This window comes from Dipodomys merriami, unplaced genomic scaffold, assembly GCF_024711535.1.
Source record: "Dipodomys merriami isolate MVZ:Mamm:240054 unplaced genomic scaffold, mDipMer1.0.p SCAF_89, whole genome shotgun sequence".
In the NCBI taxonomy this organism is placed as follows: Eukaryota; Metazoa; Chordata; class Mammalia; order Rodentia; family Heteromyidae; genus Dipodomys; species Dipodomys merriami.
In genome coordinates, this window is record NW_027206501.1 from 4419226 (window position 1) to 4443342 (window position 24117).

The 24117-nt window shown below is 37.9% G+C and overlaps 1 protein-coding gene across 1 annotated transcript in view; it reads left to right on the forward strand.

Annotated features, from left to right (window-relative positions):
* Positions 1-24117, forward strand: part of LOC138820488 (uncharacterized) — a 110051-nt gene that overhangs the window by 41749 nt on the left and 44185 nt on the right. The window contains exon 2 of the mRNA XM_070012165.1: positions 17101-17181. Within this exon, the coding sequence (XP_069868266.1) occupies positions 17101-17181 (81 nt within the window). The remainder of the gene's footprint in view (positions 1-17100; positions 17182-24117) is intronic.

Here is a 24117-nt window from a genome sequence, read left to right on the forward strand (position 1 = left end):
TAAGCATCTCTTGTTACTAGGTTTCCTGATTATAGCCATTCTAACTGGGGTGAGGTGGTATCTCAATGTTGTTTTTGATTTGCATTTTTTATTATTGTGAAAATATAGAGGGGTTACAATTACATGGGCAAGATAATGAGTACATTTCTTATCAAGCATTGTTGCCTCCTTCTTTGTTTCCCCTTCCCATCCCCCACCTCGCCAAAGTTGTAAAGTTTGTTTTCTTTTGACATAACGATTTGTACATCTTATTGTTGCAATGGGTAAACAAATTGTTTAAATAGGGATACAGGTTGATTTGCATTTCTTTTATGGCTAGAGAGGTTGAGTATTTCTTCATGTGTGTATTGGTCATTCTTACTTCCTCTTCAGAGAAGTCTCTCTTTAAGTGTTTAGTCCATTTGTTAATCGGGTAGTTGTTTCTTTGAGGATTTGTTGTTGGGGATTTAGTTTTTTGAGTTCTAAGTATATTTTAGATATGAGATCCTTGTCCATTGTGTGGCTAGTGAAGATCTTCTCCCAATCTGTGGGCTTTCTGTTGATCTTGCTAGCTATGTTCTCTGCCTTGCAGAAGCTCTGCAGTTTCATGAAGTCCCATTTGTCCAACCTTTCTTTGATTTGTTGTGCTTCTGGGTCTCTATTAGGAAAATTTTGGCTTTTGCCAAAAAGCTCTGAAGTTTCTCCTATTCCGTCCTGTAATGTTTTCATGGAGTCTGCTTTTATTTCGAGGTCTGATCCATTTGGAGTTGAATCTGGTGCAAGGTGATATATACGGATGTAGTTTTAGTTTTCTACAAGTGTTTAACCAATTTTGCCAACACCATTTATGAATAGGCTGTCTTTATTCCATTCTATTTCTTTAACTCCCTTGTCAAAGATTAGATGGCTATAGGTCTGGGTCTTCAGTCCTATTCCATTGGTCCTCAGTTCTTATGCCAGTACCAAGCTGTTTTGATTACTATGGCAATCATATTAAGTGAAGTAAGTCAGGCTCAAAGAAACATAGGTCCCATGGTTTCCCTTGTTTTCAGTGACTAGTACATGTCTAGGACAAGCAGAATAGGTCAAAGGCTATGCACATACAACCATATGAGATAATGTTAAGCAAAATGTACCCCAAGACAGGGACACAGAGGATTTTTTTCTTTTTTTCTTGCTAGTATTTTTAATGTACTTACAATACACTATGTGATTCTTTTGTTTCTATTGTATGTTCTTCCTCCATGGTATAACCCCTGTTTTCACTGGATTTGATGCTGGTGCTCAGCACTGTCTATATATATTTTTGTAATTTGGGGAGAGGAAGAGATATTGCAGAACACTTAAATGAGGATGCAGGCTGACTCATTGTGACGACGAGATGTACAGGACACTATATTGAAAATGAACTTTGCAGTATAGGGGTTGGGGCGGGAGGAGTTGGGGAGGTGGGGAGGGAAGTGATGGTAGGGGGAAAATAAAAGAAGAGGTAACAATGCTCACTATGAAATGTACTCATTACCCTACTCATGTAACTGTCACCCCTCTGTACAACATTCTTACAATAAAATAAATAAATATATAAATAAAAACAGAACACGCTGCTCCATTCCAGTCTGTTGAAAGGAGCATTGATTGTTTAAGCTGAGGATAGAAACAGCACATTTCAGTGGTGCTCACTTTCTTGCAAATACTTGGTGAAAACATGCCCTAATAGGCACAGGGCTTGATAGGCAGCCCCATGACGCAGCCTACCAGCCATGGGAGCTAGAATACATAATCTAGAGGAGGGGACTAATTTTAGTCAGTCTGTGGTAGTCACAGCTACATTCCAGTTCAAAGAATTTAGGGACCGTGTTTATCTCTACCTCTGAATGTTCAGACCTACTCAGTTTCTGGGCTGGTGAGGCACGATGCGTGTGCATCTGACAAACCAAGGGTGAGAATGTGATTAAGAATCAAATTAGTAGCTCTTATGTAAGGACTGTGGCCTCATATTTTCCTAGAAAAATGGGGCTTGAAATCAAGGCCTCACACTTCCTGGGCTTTCTTGTTCATGGCTGGCAGTCTAGCACTTAGATCATACCTCCAGCCTGGCTTTTCACTAGTTATTTTGGAGATGGAGTATCATAGATTCTTCTGTATGAGCTGGTTTCAAACCATAACCCTCCAGACCTCAGCCTCCTAAGTACCTAGGATTATAGGCAGGAGCCACTGGCACCTGGCCAAAACTTATGGCAAGTATATAGTCATATTTCTAAATAATAAGGATCATTTCTATAATTTTATAACAATGACAAAACCTAAATTATTTTTAGATACCCAAAGGACACATATCAGTCAAAGTCACATCAATTGATTTAAAACTTTTTAATTGTCATTATTGAGGTGATGTACAAAAGGGTTACATTGCTTTGGGACTGTTTGAGTACATTGGGACTGTTTGAATACATTGCTTTGGGACTGTTTGCTTTTTTACAGTTGAATTTTGCTGAATTCAGAACATATATAGGAAGTATTTAAAAGATATTTGAAGACTTGGATATTACAACAATTTTTAGGCAAAATGGGAAATATGACCAAGGATAACATTATGATTTAACAGTATATTTAAGCTATTATTAGATGAGATAGCTATATAGGTAAAAAAGATTTGCAACATACATTTTAGTGATCATTATATAATTTTTACTACCAATAATATATTAGGGTATATACTTTGAGGTAAGTTTTATGATTCTTTTCATTAATGGTACAGAAGAGAATAAATAAATTCTCAATGCCCTCAAATTGATGGATAGTTGATAACAGGAAATCATACAATTTTTTTTCAAAATTGTGAATATGAATACTATTAGGGAAGCCAAATAAATAGCAGTATTATTATATAAGTTATATATAGAGAAAATAAATTAACAGAATTTTATAGATCAGTTAAAAATTATTTTTCTAAGCTGAAAGTCGGTGGTTCAAGCCCCACAATATAATATGTTTTTTTCCCTACAAAAAATTTTTTTTTCTGGGCCTTTTCCATTACGTTAAGGCAAGTTTGGTGGTTAATCTTGATTGTTAACTTGACTGGATGGAGAGGCATTTAGAGGATTAGCAAATCACACTTCTGGGTATGTCTGTGAGAGTGATTTTGGGAGGGTTTACCATGAGGGAGAATGTGGGTAATACCATCCAGTTGTCTGGAGGCCTGGATAAAGTTAAAATAGGAGGAAGTCCTCTAGCCCTGGCATTCTCTCTGTCCCTGGCCCCTAGCGTGAGCTGCTCTGCTTCCCCGTACATCTTCCCTTGTTGCCAGAAATACTTCTATTATTATGAATAATAATAATAAGATTAAATATATTACTAGCAAAGTATTTATAAGAAGAAGATATTTCTAACAAAAGATTGCCAGCCGTGTGTCCAGAAGTATGTTTTGTAGGAGGCTAAATCATGTGTGAGATAGAAAAGGAGCCTCTTGGCACTAGGTTTTTTGCCTGCATGTTGAAGGACAATGATCTGAGGCTTCTGACTATCTAACCTTCTCTTAGGAGTAACATGTGAATCTGGACATGTATTCCCTCACTTGTAAATCACATTAGTAGAATACAGTTATTTGTCTGATATTATGGATTCTCTCTTTGAAAATAAGATATTAATTACATAAATTGAACCTAAGCTAAACATAAAAGCAGAACTAAGGCATTTATCTCTTGCTCTCTTTTCTTCTGGGTTGAAGAAACTTGGTTTCTTATCGTTCATGTATTATTCATCCTCAGATTAATTACAGACAAATTAGAATTGCATTATGTTAATAATACACTTAGAAGACTTTCAATACTCTCTCTTATTTGGAAAGACAAAGGGATATACCAATTAAAAGCAGAGAAAATGAAAATAAAAATGTGGAGTTAATATATGACAGGTCTATTTGTGATAAACTTAGTGAATTGAGGTTAAATGTGGATATCACATTTTACAAAGAGCAAATCCATTTCATTGTCTTTGAGAAGAACTAGAAACATTTAACCCTGCAGAACTTAAGAATATGGGCAACCTTAAAAAGAAAAGAATCCAGTGGGCGCCGGTGGCTCACGCCTGTAATCTTAGCTACTCAGGAGGCTGAGATCTGAGGATCAAGCTTCAAAGCCAAGCCGGGGCAGAAAAGTCCTTGAGACTCTTATCTCCAATAAACCACTAGAAAACCGGAAGTGGCTCTGTGGCTCAAATGGTAGAGCTCTCGCCCTGAGCTGAAGAGCTGAGGGACAGCGCCCAAGCCCAGAGTTCAAGCCCCAGGACTGACCAAAAAAAAAAAGAGAGAAAAGAAAGAATCCAGTGGCAGCTATATCATATTGTGTTGTGATTTTCTTTGTATGTGTGTGTTGTGACTTTCATTAAAATTCACTTAAAAAATTTTGTTCCAAACCATGAAAAACAGGAATGGAAAAAAGACAGTTTTGTAGACATAGATGTGAAGACAAAGTAGGTGATTTAATAATTCCTGTCGTATGATTTCATTTTCTCCAGTAGAGTGAATCAAGAATAGCAGAAATTCAGGCTGGGAAGGTGGCTCAGTGGTAGAGTGCTTGCCTTGCATGCATGAGGCCCTGGGTTCGATTCCTCAGCACCACATAAGCAAAAAGAAAAAAGCCGGAAGTGGCGCTGTGGCTCAAGTAGTAGAGTGCTAGCCTTGAGCTGAAGAGCTGAGGGACAGCGCCCAGGCCCAGAGTTCAGGTCCCATGACCAGACCAAAAAAAAAAAAAGAAAAGAATAACAGAAATCCAAGCCCCGATGCTCTGCTTGAAGATAGAGGCATTTAGCACTTGATAAATGTTAAATCTTTGTCTGAAAGATAAGAAATATTGAGGAACCTCCATACTGCTTTCCAAAGTGGTTGAACAAGTTTACATTCCCACCAACAATGAAGTAAGGTTCCTTTCTGTCCACATCCCCTCCAGCATCTGTTGTTGTTAGAGTTCTTGATTTTTGCTGTTCTAACTAGAGTGAGGTGATATCTCAATGTTGTTTTGATTTGCATTTCTTTTATGGCTAGGGATGTTGAACATTTCTTCATGTGTCTATTGGCCATCCTTCTTTCTTCTTCAGAGAAGCTTCTCTTTAAGTCTTTCGCCCACTTATTTATTGGGCAGTTGTTTCTTTGAGGATTTGTTGTTGGGTGGTTTAATTTTTTGAGTTCCAAGTATATTTTAGATATGAGACCCTTGTCCGTTGTATGGCTAGTAAAGATCTTCTCCCAATCGGTGGGCTTTCTATTGATCTTGCCAGCTATGTCATTTGCCCTGCAGAAGCTCTGCAATCTTATGCAATCCCATTTGTCCAACCTTTTTTTGATTTGTTGTGCTTCCGGGTCTCTATTCAGAAAATTTCGACCTGAGCCAAGGAGACCTAGGGTTTCTCCTATTCCATCCTGTAATGTTTTCAGAGTGTCTGCTTTGAGTTCAAGGTCTTTGATCCATTTGGAGTTAATTCTGGTGCAGGGTGATATATAAGGATCTAGCTTTAGTTTTCTACATGTAGTTAACCAATTTTGCCAGCACCATTTACTGAAGAGGCTGTCTTTCTTCCATTCTATTGTTTTAGCTTCCTTATCGAAGATTAGATGGCTATAGGTCTGTAGGTTCATTTCTGGGTTTTCAATTCTATTCCATTGGTCCTGAGGTCTGTTCTTATGCCAATACCAAGCTGTTTTGATTACTATGGCTTTATAGTAGAGTTTGAAATTTGGTATTGATATTCCTCCAGCAGTGTTCTTTCCGTTGAGGAGCGTTTTTGCTATTCGGGGTCTTTTATTGTTCCATATGAATTTTTGGATTGCCTCCTCTATTTCCTTGAAGAATGAGGGTGGAATTCTGATAGGTATCGCGTTGAATTTGTAGATAGCCTTGGGAAGTATTGCCATTTTCACGATGTTAATCTTGCCAATCCAGGAGCATGGGAGGTTTTGCCATTTTTTAAGTTCTGTGTTGATTTCCTTTTTCAAGATTTTAAAGTTTTCATCATAGAGGTCCTTCACTTCTTTGGTTAAGTTAATTCCTAGGTATTTTATTTTTTGTGGGGCTATTACAAATGGAATTGCTTTCCTAATTTCAGCCACACTTTTCTCATTGTTGGCATATAGAAAAGCCATTGATTTTTGGGGGTTAATTTTATAACCTGCTACTTTGCCAAAGTTTTGGATCAGCTTGAGTAATTTGGGAGTGGAGTCTATGGGATTCTTTAAATACAAGATCATGTCATCTGCAAAGAGGGAGAGTTTTATTTCTTCTTTCCCTATTTGGATCCCCTTTATGTCTGCATCTTGTCTTATTGCTGTAGCTAGGCATTCTAATACTAGATTGAAGAGAAGTGGAGAGAGTGGGCATCCTTGTCTTGTTCCTGAGTTAAGAGGAAATGGCTTTAGTTTTTCACCATTGAGTATAATGCTGGCTGTAGGTTTGTCATATACAGCCTTTATTGTATTGAGGAATGTTCCATGGATTCCTAATTTTTCCAGAACCTTCATCATAAAGGGGTGTTGGATCTTGTCAAATGCTTTTTCTGCATCTATTGAGATAACCATGTGGTTCTTATTCTTGCTCCTGTTGATGTGATGAATAATATTAATTGATTTGCGTATATTGAACCAGCTTTGCATCCCTGAAATGAATCCTGTTTGATCATGGTGTATGATTTTTTATGATCCAGCAATCCCACTTTTGGGCATTTACCCAAATGTTTACAAACAAGACCACACTAAAGCTACCAGCACAACTATGTTTATTGCAGCATTATTTACCATAGCTAAGATATGGAACCAACCCAGATGCCCCTCAGTAGATGAATGGATCAAGAAAATGTGGTATATATACACAATGGAATTCTATGCCTCCATCAGAAAGAATGACATTGCCCCATTTGTTAGGAAATGGAAAGGTTTGGAAAAAATTATATTAAGTGAAGTAAGCCAGGCCCAAAGAAGCATAGGTCCCATGGTTTCCCTTATTTGCAATATCTAGTATAGGTATGAGTCAAGCGGAAAAGGTCAGATAATGTGATGTTAGGAAAATGAACCCTTAAATATGTATTTTAATGTTTTCGTTTCTTTCATGCATGTGTTTCTAACGCATTTATAAGATTATTTCTTTGTTGCTTTGTATGTCCCTCCCCCACAGTGTAACCCCCGCTTTCACTATATTTGATGTCAGTATAACATGTGGAGGAGATGGGGACAAACAAGTCGTTTAAGGATTCAGGTGGACCTGTTGCAACAATGAGAAGTACAAAATGTCATGTCAAAACCAGCTTTACAATGTCGGTGTTGGGGGGGGGAGGGGGGTATAATTGGGTGGGGGGAGGGGAGTAAAATTGGGTGGGGGGAGGGGGGAGGCGGGGAAGGGAAGTGAAGGGTAAACAAAGGAGGAGGCTGCAATGCTTGGTAAGAAATGTATGCATTATCCTGCCCATGTAATTGTAGCCCCTCTGTACAGTATGTTCTCAAATAAAATAAAATACAATTAAAAAAAAAAGAGTTATACTATGTTGAAAATGAACTTTAAACTTGGGGGGGGGTTGGAGAGGTGGGGCAGGAAGGGTTGGTAGGGGGAAAACAAAGGAGGGGGAAACAATGCTCGATAAGAAATGTACTCATTACCTTACTCGTGTAACTGTAACCCCTCTGTACAGTATCTTTACAATAAAGTATATATTTAATTGAAAAAAAAAAGAAATATTGACATAATTACATGGGTTCAATTTTAAGGTGAATGTAAGTGCCTTCAAGTATTTTTTATTGTCTGTCTGTGTTGATAGTGTAAACCACAGGTCTTCCTATATTGCACTGCAAATAAAATGGCCTGTCACTAGCATTGGACTCACAGAATGAATGGTACCCCACTCCACCTCTGTGCTTTCATTATCCAAGTTCAGTACGTTAAACAAACGTAGAACACACTGACATGGGACTCGTGGTTCCAGAATAACTCAACATCTTGGAAAACTACATATGTTTCATATTAAATTTCACTTTATTCATATGCAGATATATATATAGAGAGATGTATAGAATGTTGATACATATTTGTATATGTATCATCACTTTGATCTTACAGCATGAGCTATATGGCTAAACATGTAAAACTCTACATTTGAGCTAAGGTCTATTTACTTCATGTTCAGTATTTATGTGCTAGCTAACATTACAGAAAATGAATACTAATATACTCAAGATTTGCTCCTGTTTTTTAATTCTCTTCTTGCTAATTTAAGCAAGAGGCTCTGTCTTATCCAAGAAATATTTCTGAGAAAATTAGAAAGTTTCACACCATTCTATTGATCCTATCTAAAGAACAAGTAATTCGCTTTTGACAGCAGAATTATACAAAGAAAATTCATACACTTACTTGTATTCTTCTGTGACTAAGAAACTTGGATTTTTTAAATTGGCAAGTGTTTGTGTGGCTTCAAATGATTTATATAGACAAGCCAAAATTACAGAGGTCAATAATAGACCTAGAGAATTTTGTATTACTTACTTTTGCTTCATTTTGAAAAAAAAAAAAAAAGCATATTTCTGCATTTTAGTTCTGGTCCTTGCTGTAAATACAGAATCATGGTATTCAGGGTTAGAAATGTTATGAAGAATATCCATAAAGAAATAGGAAATTCCACCGTTTACATAAACTGAAACATCATTTTGTACTACTAAAAGCCCTAAATAAATAATGTCTCCATTTCACATCCCAAGACAGCCACAGGCATCTAAGTCTGAAAAGAGTGTCCTATTTCCTGCCCCATGTAGCACTGATGTTTCCTGAGGCTGGATTCTCTCAGTGCCAACATTCAACTAATAAATTCACCCATCCACAAGTACTAGCTGAGCATCTTTTTTGTGGAAGAAACTGGGATGAGCATTATGAGATTTTTTTTTTTTTACATAGGGCTTGATGACTTGCTCCTTAGGAAAACAGCAAAATGGTTCATTTAAATGATAGCATTTGTGACAACTACTAATGGCTTCAAGACTAATATTTTAATATAACAGTGTAAATTATCTACTTTCAAAGTGATTCATTGATAGGTCACTTGTTTACTTACTTCAAGTAAACCTTTATTATAGAATCTGTGGGGAGATAGGAGATATAGTTCCTTCCAGAATAAATTGAGTCGATGATTTTCCTTTGCCCTGTAGGAAATCAGATGAACAGCTCCATATGGCCCCAAGGGTGGTCCTCATACTCATTCTGAAAAACAAGAAATGGGATGATTTGACTCTTAAATTGAAAGAGGAGCAGCATCACTCTTCTTTTTTTATTAGTGTATATTAATTGAAGGTTCATTGTGATGTCTCCATACATACATGTAATATACCTTGATCAACTTCTGCCATTGACCTTTTTTGGAAAATATACAATCTCATTTATTGTATATATTTTTTAGATGAAATCAGGAGCATTCAGGGTGGTAAGGCCACAGACTATATTTTTCTATAGAACATGTTTTAACAAAAATATTAACTTTATATTGTATAAATTTACATAATAGGAAAATAATTTAAAATTTTCATATAACCTTCACAAACTTCCCAAAGTGCTAAAATCTTATTCAGTGTTTTTTTTCCTGAACTTCAAAAAGTTATATAATGGACTACAAGTGTCCATCTAAGTGTGTTGTGCTTCTTGAATAGAATCATTCCTTCCATTGTTCTCCCTCATCTTGTCTGTTCCCTGACCCCAAAACTGACTGCTTTTTTTTGGGGGGGAGGTTGGTCCTGGGGCTTGAACTCTGGGCTTGGGTGCTATATCCCTCATCTCTTCAGCTCACAGAGAGCGTTCTACCGTTTGAGCCACAGAGCCAATTCCAATTTTCTAGTGGTTTATTGGAGATAAGAGTCTCACAGACTTTCCTGCTCGGGCTGGCTTTGAACCATGATCCTCAGATCTCAGCCTCCAGAGTAGCTAGGATTACAGGCGTGAGCCACTGGCACCCGGCAACTTACTGTTTTTTTATCCATCTCTCCCCAGTTTTTACAGATTTTTAATTTTTAACATTTAATTGATATTTAAAGCTAAAGTGTGTACATTGGGGATATCAAATAATTTTCATTTTGTTAATTCTATACAATAATGGGGTTTTTATGACATTTTCATACTTGCATGATATTTTTAAGTTTTTATGGGCATGCATTAGTTATACAAGGAGTTTTTCTCTTTGCCCATTTATTTTTATGCTATATTTTTATTTTTGTATTTTATGGTAAAGATGTTGTATGGAGGGGTTACAGTTACATGAGTAAGGCAATGAGTACATTACTTGTCAATCACTGTTACCCTTCCCTTTATACAGGAGTGTTTATTGTGAGATTTCCGTATATTCACACAACGTACCCCGTCACTTCACGTCTTCTATCGCTCTCCCTTATTCAACCCTTCTTCTGGAAACAATTCAACCTATCACCTTACCCTCTCCATTTACCTCCATACTCCTCAACCTCTCACCAAGAAAATCACCCTTTTACATTCATGACATTTTTTTAAGGTCTAGTTGCCATATATCAGCAAAACTGTGATTTTTATCTTTTTGATGTTGGCTTATGTCATTGAACATCGTAATCTAACTGAACCCAATTGTCAACCTCTGTTGACAATTTTATGTACTTTTCTAGTGCTTGCTCAGGCCAAGGTTGGGCTCCTTTTCAATCTTCCTGAATTATTATACACAAGCAATCACAAAGAAATATATACACACACATATATACACACACATATACATATATGTATACATATTTAAAGTTTTTGTTCTGTAACAACAAAGCTAACCACCTCATAATATATTATGAGATCAGATTGTGTTGATAAATAATGTTCTGTTTAAAGAAAGAGAAATGTATCCTTATACCTTGAATTCTGAATCAGCTGTCGCTGTAGCAGAAAAGGAGAGTGCTTTGGAGACAAATCCCTCCTTCTCCATGCAACTGTCATGAAGACTCGTCTACTGTGAAGTCATAGGAAGCAGTTAAATCTGTATTACTAGAAAACTTTGACCTGAAATAAAACATGAGAAGATACTTTACTGATTCTTGTTGGCAACAATTAAGTGTCCAAAGTGAATTCTCAACAATATTTAAGGTGAAGCTGAGTGCCAGTGGCTCAAGCCTGTTATCCTAGATACTTAGCAGGCTGAGATCTGAGGAGCCTGGGCAGGAAAGTCTGTGAGACTCTTTTTTTTTTTCCAATTAACCATCAAAAAGCCAGAAGTGCAGCTGTAGAGTGCTACCTTGGACAAAAAAAAGCTTACAAAAAATGTGAGACTCTGAGTTCAAGACTTAGGGGAGAGAGAGAGAGAGAGAGAGAGAGAGAGAGAGAGAGAGAGAGAGAGAGAGAGAGAGAGAGAGAGGGAGGGAGGGAGGGAGGGAGAGGGAGGGAGAGGGAGGGAGAGGGAGGGAGGGAGGACTGGCACTGGTTGTTCACATCTGTAGTCCTAGCTACTCAGAGGCTGAGAGCTGAGAATTGAAGTTCTGAGCCAGCTGGGTCAGGACACTCAATGAGATTCTTATCTCCAGTGAGTTGAGGGACAGTGCCCAGGTCCAGAGTTTAAGCCCCATGACAACTCCCCGCCCCGGCAAATATATATAAAATCTTCTCCTGCTCTGACAAGCTAGAACAGTCTTTTGTTTGCAACTGCAAAATCTCTGATGAAATGGATAATTGAATTTCTTTGTTGGCAGCACAGTTTAGATGCTTAGCATCTATGCTATTGTCTGAAGCCAGTGGAAATAGAGATTTAGATCATAGAAATCACTTAAGTTCTATGTTGAGGCTTGTTATGGTCTTGAGCATTCAACCATAGGTAGCTTCAGAAATGTTCCCAGATCCATGTAAATGTACACATTGTCTGATTGATCCATTGCTTAAAACCTTATGACAAGTAGTTAGAAATTCTGTGTGACCAATTTCAGAATAATTCAGCCCTTAATGCTTTCTGATGATCATTTTAGTGTGCATTACCAAACTAAAAGAAAAAATATTAGATACTTTTGTATCAGGATTTGTAAGTACTCCACTAGTTCTATGCTGAAGGAAAATACTACTTCACATTATACAAATAAGTGGAAAAAAACAGGTGGACATAAGCAAAAACTATAAAGTACACAGAACATATTCAGTAAGTGTTAGTATCATAAGAAAAAAACAGCCATGACTCTGTAGGTTTGCATACTTGGTAATAGTGGACGGTTAGGCATGGGGAAGCATAAAACACAGTGCACTCTCTGTTAGACGTGTAAATAAGAGGGGCCACAGACTTGGTGATTTATCAGTTTGGTTAGCTTTTCCTTAAACCATCTATGGCCAAGCCTACAGACACATTGTAGGAGCTTCCCAACTTAAAATGCTACTAAGTCACAAAAATATGACACATAGTTTGCTAGAAGCCAGGAGGGATAAGGAGCATGAAGAACCAGAGCATGCATACTAAACCAGAAGATATTCCAAATATAAATGAAAATGCTGCCCTGGAAACAGACATTGTATCTGTGACTAACTAGCCCAGCAGGCAACAGCTAAGTGTCTTCTGATATTTTATAGAGAATTTGACATTAGTGCAACTTTTAGTTGGAAGAACTTTAAGAAACTTAAGGTCTCAGTAGCTTATTATCAAGTCAGCATCGCTGCTGGCCAGTGGTAGCCTCTATTTCTAGACATTATCACCCTGGTCCTGAATTTAAGTACACATCTCTTATTTTACATGTCATTAACATAAACTGAATGGGAAAGCCATTCTTGTGTGCAAAGCAATCTCAAGTTGTGATATCTCTTTTTAAGTTTACTTTTGAACCTATTAAATCAATATTTTCTATGTGATAATTATCATAGCCTTAACTTTCCCTTTCTCATATTTCCTGGAGACCCCCAAGTGGAGAATTACTTGACATAAGATTTAGCCACAGTTTGCCTCCTCTGCTTCTGTGTGCTCTAGCCACTGTTCTGTCATTTTTCCAGGACATTATGTAAATCATGTCTGTTACTGTCACCTCTGTATTTCCCCTCATTATGACATTTGAACTCTCCACTGCCAATACCACAAGCTCTGCCACCCTTCCTGTGAATGTGGCTTGAGTGCTCACTGCTTTACGTGAAGAATAGGAACAGTCATTCTCTTCTTACGTGTGCTCTGTATTTTTGGTGGTGGTAGAGGATTCTTACCAGCTCACTTGCCCTCCCAGACAGGTGGTTTGGGTAAGGGAGCATCCAACACTGAGTCTCCTTCCCTTTAAGCATACAGTCCTTAGGGTGAGTCTGCTCTACTCTCCAGGGAGGCCAGTGGGTAAGAGTATGTGTTAGGAGATAACCAGCCCACTATCCCCAAGTTTCTCCACGTCAGCAGGCTTTCATGTTTTGTAGTTTCCACTGTGGGTGATATTTCTTAACTAAATACAGAAACAACTGATAATGATCATCTGAGAGCATAGTCTCACTGCTCACAGGGTTTTAGTCACCATTGTTATACAAGGAGAAAAGTGGCTTCCTCAAGAATAAGCACCTACACATATAACAATTAAAGAGAAGACAGGGGAGAGGAAAAGGGAATGTTAGAATGGACCATTCTGAGTGCATTACATCTAGGTACAAGAAGCCTCACTAAAACCTGTTGTATAGTAGAGGGTGAGGATATGAGGAGAGTTGAGAGTAGGCAGTGACCAATCTGATTAAAGTAAAGCATGAGTGAAATATCAGAGTGAAATTCCTTTGAACAATTACCATACAGTTAATGAATGTAAAAACAGGTCCTATTTGTCAACCTGGGACACATGGGAAGAGTGAAGGAGGGTATATATGGTCAAAATACTTATGTATTTTGTGAAAATGGAACAGTTGATTTTGTTGATGTGGTTTGGGAAAGAGGGAGAGATGAGGAGAAAGTGATAGGGCAAATCTGATCATATACAGATACTTCAAAGTGAAATCCCCTTATACAACCAACTGATGCTAGTAAAATGTGGAAATAAAACAATAAAAAAAACACAACAAAACTAGGGTGCTGATGGCTAATGCCTATAATCTTAGCTACTCCAGAGGCTGAGACTGAGAATCATAGTTCAAAGCTGGCTAAAGGCAGAAAAGTCTTCAAGACACCATCTCAAATTAACTAGCAAAAAGCCAAGCTGAAGCATAAATCAAGTGGTAAGGCACCAGCCATAAGCAACATGAGTAAGAAGGAACATATATATATGTATATGTACCCACAAAAAAAGGTGGCTATTTGGTACTCTCGTGGAGGAAGCAGAGGGTTACATAATGGTGAAAGCCATTTCCTCAGGACCTGGCAGTTCAGGACTAATAATCCCAGCCACTTGGAGACAAACACTGGAGAATTTGCGACATCCAGGCCAACAAAAGGTTTTAAGGCCCTCTCTCAAAAGCAAAACAGACCAAAAAAAAAGGGCCAGGATGTAGCTCAAGTGAGGGCCTGTCACTTGGGGGGGCCCTGGGTTCAATTGGCAGGATGGGGAGGCAGGAGAGCCAGACTTCTATCTCAGCTTCTCTCCTGCATGATGAATCACCACGTGTCCTAACAGGAAGGACTCTTGGTGCAGGTTCTGCTCCTTTTGTCCTGGTAATGCAAGTGTGGTGCACCTTTCTATCCTAGCTAACTGCTTAAACATGAGACAGGATAAAGTGTACTGGTTAACGCAGACTGGGTAAAGATCTGGAAAGTCAAGACACTGCCGCTGTCCTCATCTGCATCAGTGAAGCACAGGGAGAGTCAGCTTCTCTCTGTGATGAAATACTGCCAGTTCTCTAGCCTAGGAAAAACACAGCATTGCCTGTTCTTAGCGGCTCTGCTTCTGAAGCAGTCAGAAAACAGCTGTAATGTTTGTACAACCTCTCTCCCCTTGGAGGTGTAGGACTGAGAGTCGTTTTGTTTTGAATCACATTGAAATATGGCATCTGTTCCTCAGCTAACGAGTCATTTATGATGCCCAATATCTTTGGATTCTCAGTCCTTCCTCGTGGTAAGCCTGACTTAGGAGCTGGATGGAAGCTGATATCTTCTGTTGGGAAGCAGCAGCTATGTATTGCCAATGGCTGAGGTTTTTTTTTTTTGATAACTTTTTAATGTTAAATGACATCCATCAGAAATGTCTCTGTTGTACTTACTAAAACATCTTCATTCTTTTATAAGAAAAAATCTGAGGTTTGTTTGAATTCTGATACTTAAACTTTTATCACATTGGAGCATATGTTAAGTAAGTTTCTGAATTTAAATATTTTTTACTTCCTTGCTTACATATATGAATTTTCATGTGATGCTTCCTTTTTTCTTTCCTTTTGTCGTGCCAGCTTGAGGTATGTCCCCAGGTACTTTCTCCAACAGGAGTCTGTAATCTGCGTGTTGCTGTGGAAGAAATGTGCAAATGTGATTGTATATGGGAAAGAAGGGCCTACCCAGGATCACTTAGGGCCTAATTCAATTACTTGAAAGGCTTTTTAAAAAGCAGGAATGTGGAGAGAGGCTGAGACAGATACAGAGAAATAGACTGTGTGGGAGGAGAATGAAATACCAACAGTGAGAGAAAAGAGGGAAAATTCTGCTAGTGAACAGTAGCCTTGATTCCTACCTAAGACCCGTCCCTTTCTGACCTTCTGCCCTACAGCTTCAGACTTCTTTAGGCATGTAAATCCGTTGCTTGTGATACATGTATGTATGTGTTTATATATATATATATATATATATACACATGTATATACACATGTGTGTATATATGTATATACTTAGTTAGCTACATCTGTCATATCACCCATCTACTATTGCTTATGCTTGTCTTACTGAGCCTGATAGAAATTTTGGTACTTAAAGTTGAGATGATGAATATACCTATAATCTTAGCAAAAGGATAGAAGGTATGGCTTAAGTAGAGTTCAAACCCAAAATATTTTCTTTTTTTCTTTTTTGCCAGTGCTGGGGCTCGAACTCATGGCCTGAGTGCTGTCCCTGAGCTTCTTTTGCTCAAGGCTAGCACTCTACCACTTGAGCCACTGCACCACTTCTGGCCTTTTCTGTGTATGTGGTACTGAGGAATTGAACCTAGGGCCTTCATGCATGCTAGGCAAGCACTCTACCACTAAGCCACATTCCCAGCCCCAAAATAGTTTTGTAAATGGAGAAAGGTAAAAGGAATAAAAGCTTCTTCCACCCAATCCAGAAGTCCACTGAACTCTGAAGAAGGTAATTTCTTTCCATGTAGTCAAATCCATGTGAAACTTTCTATTTGCTATTCAAAAGATAATCATTTCATGTATTCATTTATTCTTTACACAGCCCATGGAAGACAGAGATTGTAACTGATATATGCTGGATCTCTAGTTTTCCAAACTCTGGCCTTTGTAATATAACCCTAACAATGTTTGTCACTGTTAGGTTTAGGTATCCTAACTCCTGAACTCATGCTTGCACTCATCATCTTTCTATAAAATAGCTCATCTGCCATCTAAGCAAGGGGCAGAGACTGTGTACATTACCTGTGCATGTTTGTTTGTATCTGAACTAGAAATAGCAGGATACTTATCCCTGCCTTTGAGTGCCTCCTTTATTTGGAGATCATAACTTATATTTTTAGAGTTAAAAACAACATGATAATTAAGTATCAGTAGGGTAAAAATAAAGACATAATACAGATAAGGTTAGCTGCCCAACAAAAGATATAGTTGCATGCAGAAGTTAAACAGATCTCAAAAGGACTGGATTTGAGTGAAGCCTTAATGGAACAGATCTACTTAACTTCTGGACTAATGTGTCAAAGATGGCCAGGTAATTATAAAACCGAATTTTTAATCCACTCATTTCCTGCCCTAGGTACACATCTAGCCATAATGCAGTTAGATGGAGCAATAAAGTATTTATAGAAGTGATGTATTCCTACCCCTTCCTTGTCCTGTTCCTGAAGATGCAGGAATGTCAGATGATATTGCATGTTCTTTCCCTCCTGAGGCTGTGGTTAGTTCTTACACTACTGTCACTGTCCAAATCGACATATGACTATGGATCTCCATGTGCTTTGTCTTTTAACTTGATTTGAGTATCTGATGTTATTGTTATTGTTGTTGCTTTACCACCTTCTCTCTTCATTATTTCTAGGACACAACTGGAACTGGATATGGCAGAAAAACAGTCACACAGAAGGACCCTGCATTGGGAAGCAGAAGCTGGAGGGGGAAGGTGAGTTGTACTTTGAACAATTTCTGGATTTTTAGTTCACTGAATTGATCAATGGGGTTTGAGAAAATATGGTTTACGCCATAGCACGGTATGCATGATTTGACTAATGTGAAATATTTGATGTTGAGCTCATTATAGTCCTCTGGGAGAAAATCTCATTTTCCTACAAAAACTCCCTCTTTGTTAAAAAAAAAATTGTTTCTACCTTTTTGAGAAAAATTTTACGCAGTGTACCTCAGTGCTTAGACCAGTGCAAAACTGTAGAAATGCTTTGACCGCATGAGTTTGTTTTCTTAGTAAGACTGACCATGCTTTGTGAACATTTGGGAAGCAGAGACACTGGAACATTTGTAAAGTAAACCTGACCTGTGCTATGACTAAGCCTTACATGATGGCAGAGGACTTTAAAGCCCAGCCAATTGGAAATTTCCAGTTCTCTGCCTAAACCAGCTCACTGTGGGTATGTGGAATAATGAAATTGAGTTGGGTTCCTTCATACAACGTACTCAGTTTTAGCAAGTCAGTTATGTATAACTAATTTAGTTACTCATTTTCATTTTAGTTACCTCTTGCATATTAAATTTCAGTTCTCCCAATCGTGATTTAGAGTTTGCTTCTTTTCCGTTTGTGACATTAAGAATCACACGATGGGTTGCATGTTCAATCAGCTATGCACAGATTGCTGCAATGACAGGGAACCCCAAGGGCTGTAGTTAGAGCTGCAGAAAAATCCAAAGGCCATTTGAATATTGCATAAGCACATATGGGACTCTCTTCCTTAGAATCCTATGAGAATGGGCTGATCAGATTGTTCTGAAGAAAACAAATTATGGGGAAGCTTTTGTCAGAATCTATCAAAATCATCTCTTGTTACTTGGAAATTGTTTTCTATTCCAGATACTTGCAACTAATTCCATAGTCAAAGCATTTTGTTGTTGTTGTTTTTTTTACAGGAGGAAAGATAGGCTCTTTTAAAGGGTTTTAGGTCAGAAAGTTTCTTGTTTTCATGGAGAAAGCAAAATAGACTATGGCATCCTTATCCCTTCTAAAGATTTACTGAAATGTCAAACTCTGGGGGATGGAGGTATATGAGGAAGATGAAAAAGCAGCAGATTAGCATCTAGACAATGTTCTTTCATTGTTTAACCATCAAAAGTGCTGAATAGAATTAATCTGGTAGGAATTTGAATAGTAGGCATAAGTATGCAAATAGCTGAGTAAATTTGAATTTTGTAGGAACTTTATTGAAAGAAGGAAGAGCAGGATGACAGATTATTTTGGACGCTCTAAAACAAGAAGAAAATAAACAAGTTTGCGTGTATGTGCATGCATTGGTTTTCTGGAATTAAAGTTTTTGTTTTTTGCTTTCAAGTAAGGTTTTCAGCACTAGATTGAGGACTAAAAGCCTTTGTTAGTGATAACTATTGACACTATAATTTGTCAATGAGTTTTTCAGGCTAGAAAGAAAAAGATTTCCAACTCAACTTAATTTTTGTCAAAAATAGGTAAGAAATGACCATCTTGGTAGCTATTTAGAACATTTCCATTGCTTTAAAGAAATACAGGAAGGGATACATTGTCAGACATGGCGGTGTACCATGCATGTAATCCCAACACTTCAGAGGCTGATGCAAGAGTACTACACACTAATGGGGCATCTTATCTGAAAAAGAAAATAGAAAAAAGAATGAAGGTGGGAAGGTAGCTGGGTGGTAGAGTACTTACCTCACATGCATGAGGCCCTGGGTTCGATTCCTCAGTACCACATAAGCAGAAAAAGCCAGAAGTGGTGCTGTGGCTCAAGTGGTAGTGTGCTCACCTTGAGCTGAAGAGCTGAGGGACAATGCCCAGGACCAGAGTTCAGGCCCCATGACTGACAAAAAAAAGAATGAAGGTGGTAGAAGTAAATGAAGAAGGAAGAGAGGATAGAGGAAAAACTTTTTTAAATGTATTTCAGCTGGGAGCCAGTGGCTCCCACCTATAATCCTAGCTACTCAGGAACTCAGGAGGCTGAGATCTGAGGATCATGGTTCAGGGCCAGCCCAGGCAGGAAAGTCCGTGAGATTCTTATCTCCGGCTAACCACCAGAAAGCCAGAACTGTGGCTCAAGTGGTACAGTGCTCACCTTGAGCTGAAGAGCTCAGGGACAGCACCCAGGCCAGAGTTCAAGTGCCACAACCAACAAAAAAAGTATTTTATTTTAATTAGATTTTTGAATATTTCTATTATCTTTAAATAGTGTACAAAGGAGTTGTCATTTGCCAAAGCAGTTTATGAATACAGTCCACCTTGATCTATGTTGTCACAACATCTTCACCCCCTTTCACCCACTTCTTCCCTTATATTTCATAATTCTGTAGTATATACAATGAATTCTTCCCTGCATGCTCCCTCCATCCCCCCTTTATTCTTCTATCCCTCTCCCCTTGGCATCACCCTCCCCTCTTTCAAGTACTCATTTCTTAGTACTTATTTTGTTTGGCTTTGACTTAGTCTTTTTAAAGAATTATACTATTTGCACTCTCCATAGCGCTTATTATACTTCATTGAATTCATTTGCAACCCCTTGCTTACCACCCAGTATGTTTAGTTGTAGAGTTATAGGCACATTCTAGCTACCACAAATGAGGGAAACTATCCAATGTATGCTTCCCTGGGTCTGGCTTACTTGACTTAATAGAATTTTTTTCCAAGTCTTTCCATTTCTTTACAAATGGTACAATACCATTCTTTTTAATGGAAGAATAGAATTCCATTGTGTATATATACCATATTTTCTTGATCCATTTGTCCACCGAGGGGCATCTGGGCTGATTCCATGTCTTGGCTATGGTCAGTAATGCTGCAGTGAGCATGGTTGTGCTGATAGCTTTAGTGTGGCCTTGTTTTTGCGCTGTTGTATAAATGACAGGAGTGGGATTGTTAGGTCAGAGGGTAGCTCTGTGTTTAGCTTTTTGAGGAACCTCCACACTGCTTTCCAAATGACGATCAAGAAGCTTACCTTCCCACCAACTGTATAAAAGAGTTCCAGCATAGTTTTGTTTTTTTTTTTTTTTATTGGCCATTCTTACTGGGGTAAGGTAGGATGTCAGTGTTATTTTGATTTACATTTCCTTTGTGGCCAGAGATGTTCAACATTTCTTCATTTGTCTACAGGACATTTTTCCTTCTGAGAAATCTATCTTCAAGTTGTTAGCCCATTTATTAATTGGGTGATTGTTTCTTTGAGTGTTTGTTTTTTGAGGTTTAATTTTTGAGCTGTATTTTGAATATTTGACCCTTGTCTGAGCTGTAGCTGGTAAAAGTCTCCCATACTGTGGTCTTTCCATTTAGCTTGTTTAGCTATGTCCTCTGCCATGCAGAAACCTTTAAGCTTGATACGGTCACATTTATCCAGCCTTTCTTTTATTTTTTGTGACTGGTCTTAGAAAGTTTTGACCTGTGCGTAGGAGCCCTGCTCCTTTCCCTACCCCTTCCTGTAATGTTTTCATGGTTTCTAGCCTTATATTGAAGTTGTCAATCAATTTTGAATTGATTCTGGTATAAGGTAATGTGTAAGGATCTAGTTTCAGTTTTCTGCATATAGATAGCCAATTTTGCCCAAATTGAACTAAGAAGATTTAAACCAATTAAGTAAACCATAACAAGTAATGAAATTGAAATGGCAATAAAAGACCTCCCATCCAAGAAAAACCCAGGACCTGATGGATCTGCAGCCAAATTCTATAAGGCCCTCAAAGGAGAAGTGACACCAATAACCCTCAAACTCTTCAATGAAATAGAAAGGGAAGCCAGCTTTACACTCATCCCAAAACATCCCAGAACATTACACTATCTCCAAATCAGAGAGGGAGCCATCAAAGAAAGAGAATTATAAATCTATCTCTTTGATATAGATCATTTTTAATAGGAGGTATTCTTCTAGACAAAAGCCTCTTCAAACCATTTATTACTGTAGTTTACTTAACATAAATTGTGGACATTTCAGCTACTTTAATCCACTCATTTTAGACTTAATTGAAATTACATGGTCTATTTAAATCTGTCTGAGCAAAATGCTTAGATTTAATGGGGAAACTTTAAAATAGCCTAAATTAGGAAGCTCTTTATTTCACCCACAATAGCCAAGCTGTGGCATGTGATTGATCTCACAACTAAATGGAATGAATTTGCTTCATTCAATCTTACTACATGATATGTATGACTTTTTATTTTATTTTTTACTGGTTCTGGGGCTTGAACTCAGTCAGGGCCTAGGTGCTGTCCCTGTGCTTCTTTTGCTCAAGGCTAGCACTCTACTACTTGAGCCACAGTACCAATTTCAGCTTTTTCTGCTTATGTGGTACTGAGGAATCGAACCCAGGGTATCAGGCATGCTAGGCAAGCACTCTACCACCAAGCCACCTTCCCAGTCCCGTGTATAACCTTTTAGAGCATTGTTTGGCACTCTTCTTTATGGTGTACCTTGAAATGCTGAGTGTATTTCCATTTTTGATACAGAATATTGTGGTTTACTCTCTCCAGTAGCAGAGTCTGGATAGGAAGTTACAGGTATTTACTTGCTTGAATGTTGTTTGGAGCAATTACAGGACTCAGATTATGTGGGGACAGCCTGCCTACAGGAAGACAGTGACAGGAATGAGACCACAGTTTTTCCAAAGGCTGTTCCCAGGAGAAGTCAAGTGGTGAGAAGAGAACATCACTTACCATTTCATCCTTTCCATTCCTGTTTGAGTGGACCTCTGTGATAAATGATACGCTTTCTCTGCCTCGGATATACATTTTCTTTTCAAAGAAAATAGAAAAAAAAAGATATGGTAGCAACATAACTCTTACATGTCCACTGAGTTACTTGAATGCTGGGAATATATATGAAAGCATATTTAATTTCTTTCAGTCTGTGCAGCAGCACACAACAATTTTTAGAAGTTCATTTAACTGTCGCATGGAGGGAACTGGATATGGTGGCTGCTTCTCACTACGATGATCACAGGGCGCCTATAGTAGACAGATTGTGTCCAAAAACCTGAGATGTTACCCTATCTCAAGGCAAAAACATTCTGGCAAAAAATTGTGTTTTCTTTCAAGAGAGATTGTACACACCCCTTTCCTCTGTCCATTGTAACATTTGTTTCTAGATGAAACATTGTGCCAAAAATCACATTGTAAACTATAAATATCTGAATTGAAAGTATCAGGAGCTGTTTCTTCAGGTTGTTACTTCTGGGTCCTTGATTAAAATTCAGCCCTTTCAAACCAAAACCATTACCCTAAAGCCACTGCTCCTTGAGTATTACAGGTATGTTAAAAACCATACAAATACTGCTTAGAATATTACAGGTATATTAAAACCATACCAGGTCATATGACCCTTATTTTAAGGGTCAGACACCAATTTAATAGAAAATAAGTTCTTTTTTATATTTATTGTAAAGGTGATAAACAGGGGGTTACAATGACATGTCAGGTACTGAGAACATTTCTTTTTAAACTCTGTTATCTCCTCCCTCATTTTCTCTTGTTTACCCTTCCCTATTCCCCTCTTCCCCAAGTTGTAAAGTTCTGCTGAGTATCATTGTTACATTATTAGTTCATCCTTGGTCCCGCTGTTCTTCCCCCTTCCACAGATCAGATAAGCTTTATATACAAGACAAAGGGCAAAAACTAAAAGATAAAAAAAAATAGAAATAACTGCTAAGTCTGATTCCATCCATTTTTTGAGCCTTCAATGGCATTTCATTTTTGGCTAATAGAGCCAGATTTAGTATTTGTGGCCAGAAATACTCACCTCAATTATAACAAGCCAATGAAAAATGCATCCAAAAATGCAATCAGAATGAAAGGTTTTGTTAAGAGCAGCTTATATCTATGAAGTATTTAATGACATTACAATTTTTTGTTTTTATTGTGAAAATACTGTACAGAGGGATTACAGTTACATAAACAAGGTAATGATAACATTTCTTATCAAGCATTGTTGCTTCCTCCTTTGTTTTTCCCCTACCATCATCCCTTCCCTCCCACCTCCACACTACACCCACCCCCCCATTGCCTAAATTGTAGTTTGTTGTTCAACATAGTGTCTTGTACATCTCATTGTTACAATGGGTCCACCTGTTTCCCTATTTAAACATTTTGTTTTTTCCCTTCCCCTCCCCAAATTATACCGACATCAAATACAGTTGAAAACAGGGGTTATACCGTGGGGGAAGAACATACAAAGCAACAAAAAATCACATGGTACCTTATAAATATGTTAGAAACAATAGCAAGAAAGAAAGAAAAAAAAACTTGTGTCCCTGTCTTCAGGTTTATTTTGCTTAACCTCATCTTATCTGGTCATATGTACATAGTTTTGACCTTTTCTACTTGTCCCAGACATAATACTAGTTATTTCAAATAAAGGGAACCATGGGACCTATGTTTCTTTGGGCCTGGCTTACTTCACTTAATATAATTTTTTCCAAGTCTTTCCATTTCCCAACAAATGGGGCGATGTCATTCTTTTTGATAGAGGCATAGAATTCCATTGTGTACAACTATTATACTTCTAATGGAAGCTAATTTGTTTTTAAATTCTTTGGGTGGAAAAACTAGCCCACGGTTACCAGCAAGTAAAGACAAGACACCCAACTACTTCCATCTATACACAGAATGTTAACACACAAAAAAGTAGATACACAATGCTTATTTGTTCATGGAATTAAAGGATAGTATAACCACTATATGAAAATTAGTGCTGAAGAATCAGGATAAAGTTAAAGGAAGGAGCAAGCAAAGGAAATGGTTTGCTTCATATAGAGAAACAAATCTACATGTATCTTTTGGACAGCTTCTTGGTCAGGGTGAAGAATTAGTGTCATTGCTTCCTTATTTGGCACCTATCAGTCTTTAAGCTGTGGGTTTTGGTTCTTAGTGCATAGATAGTGGCACATT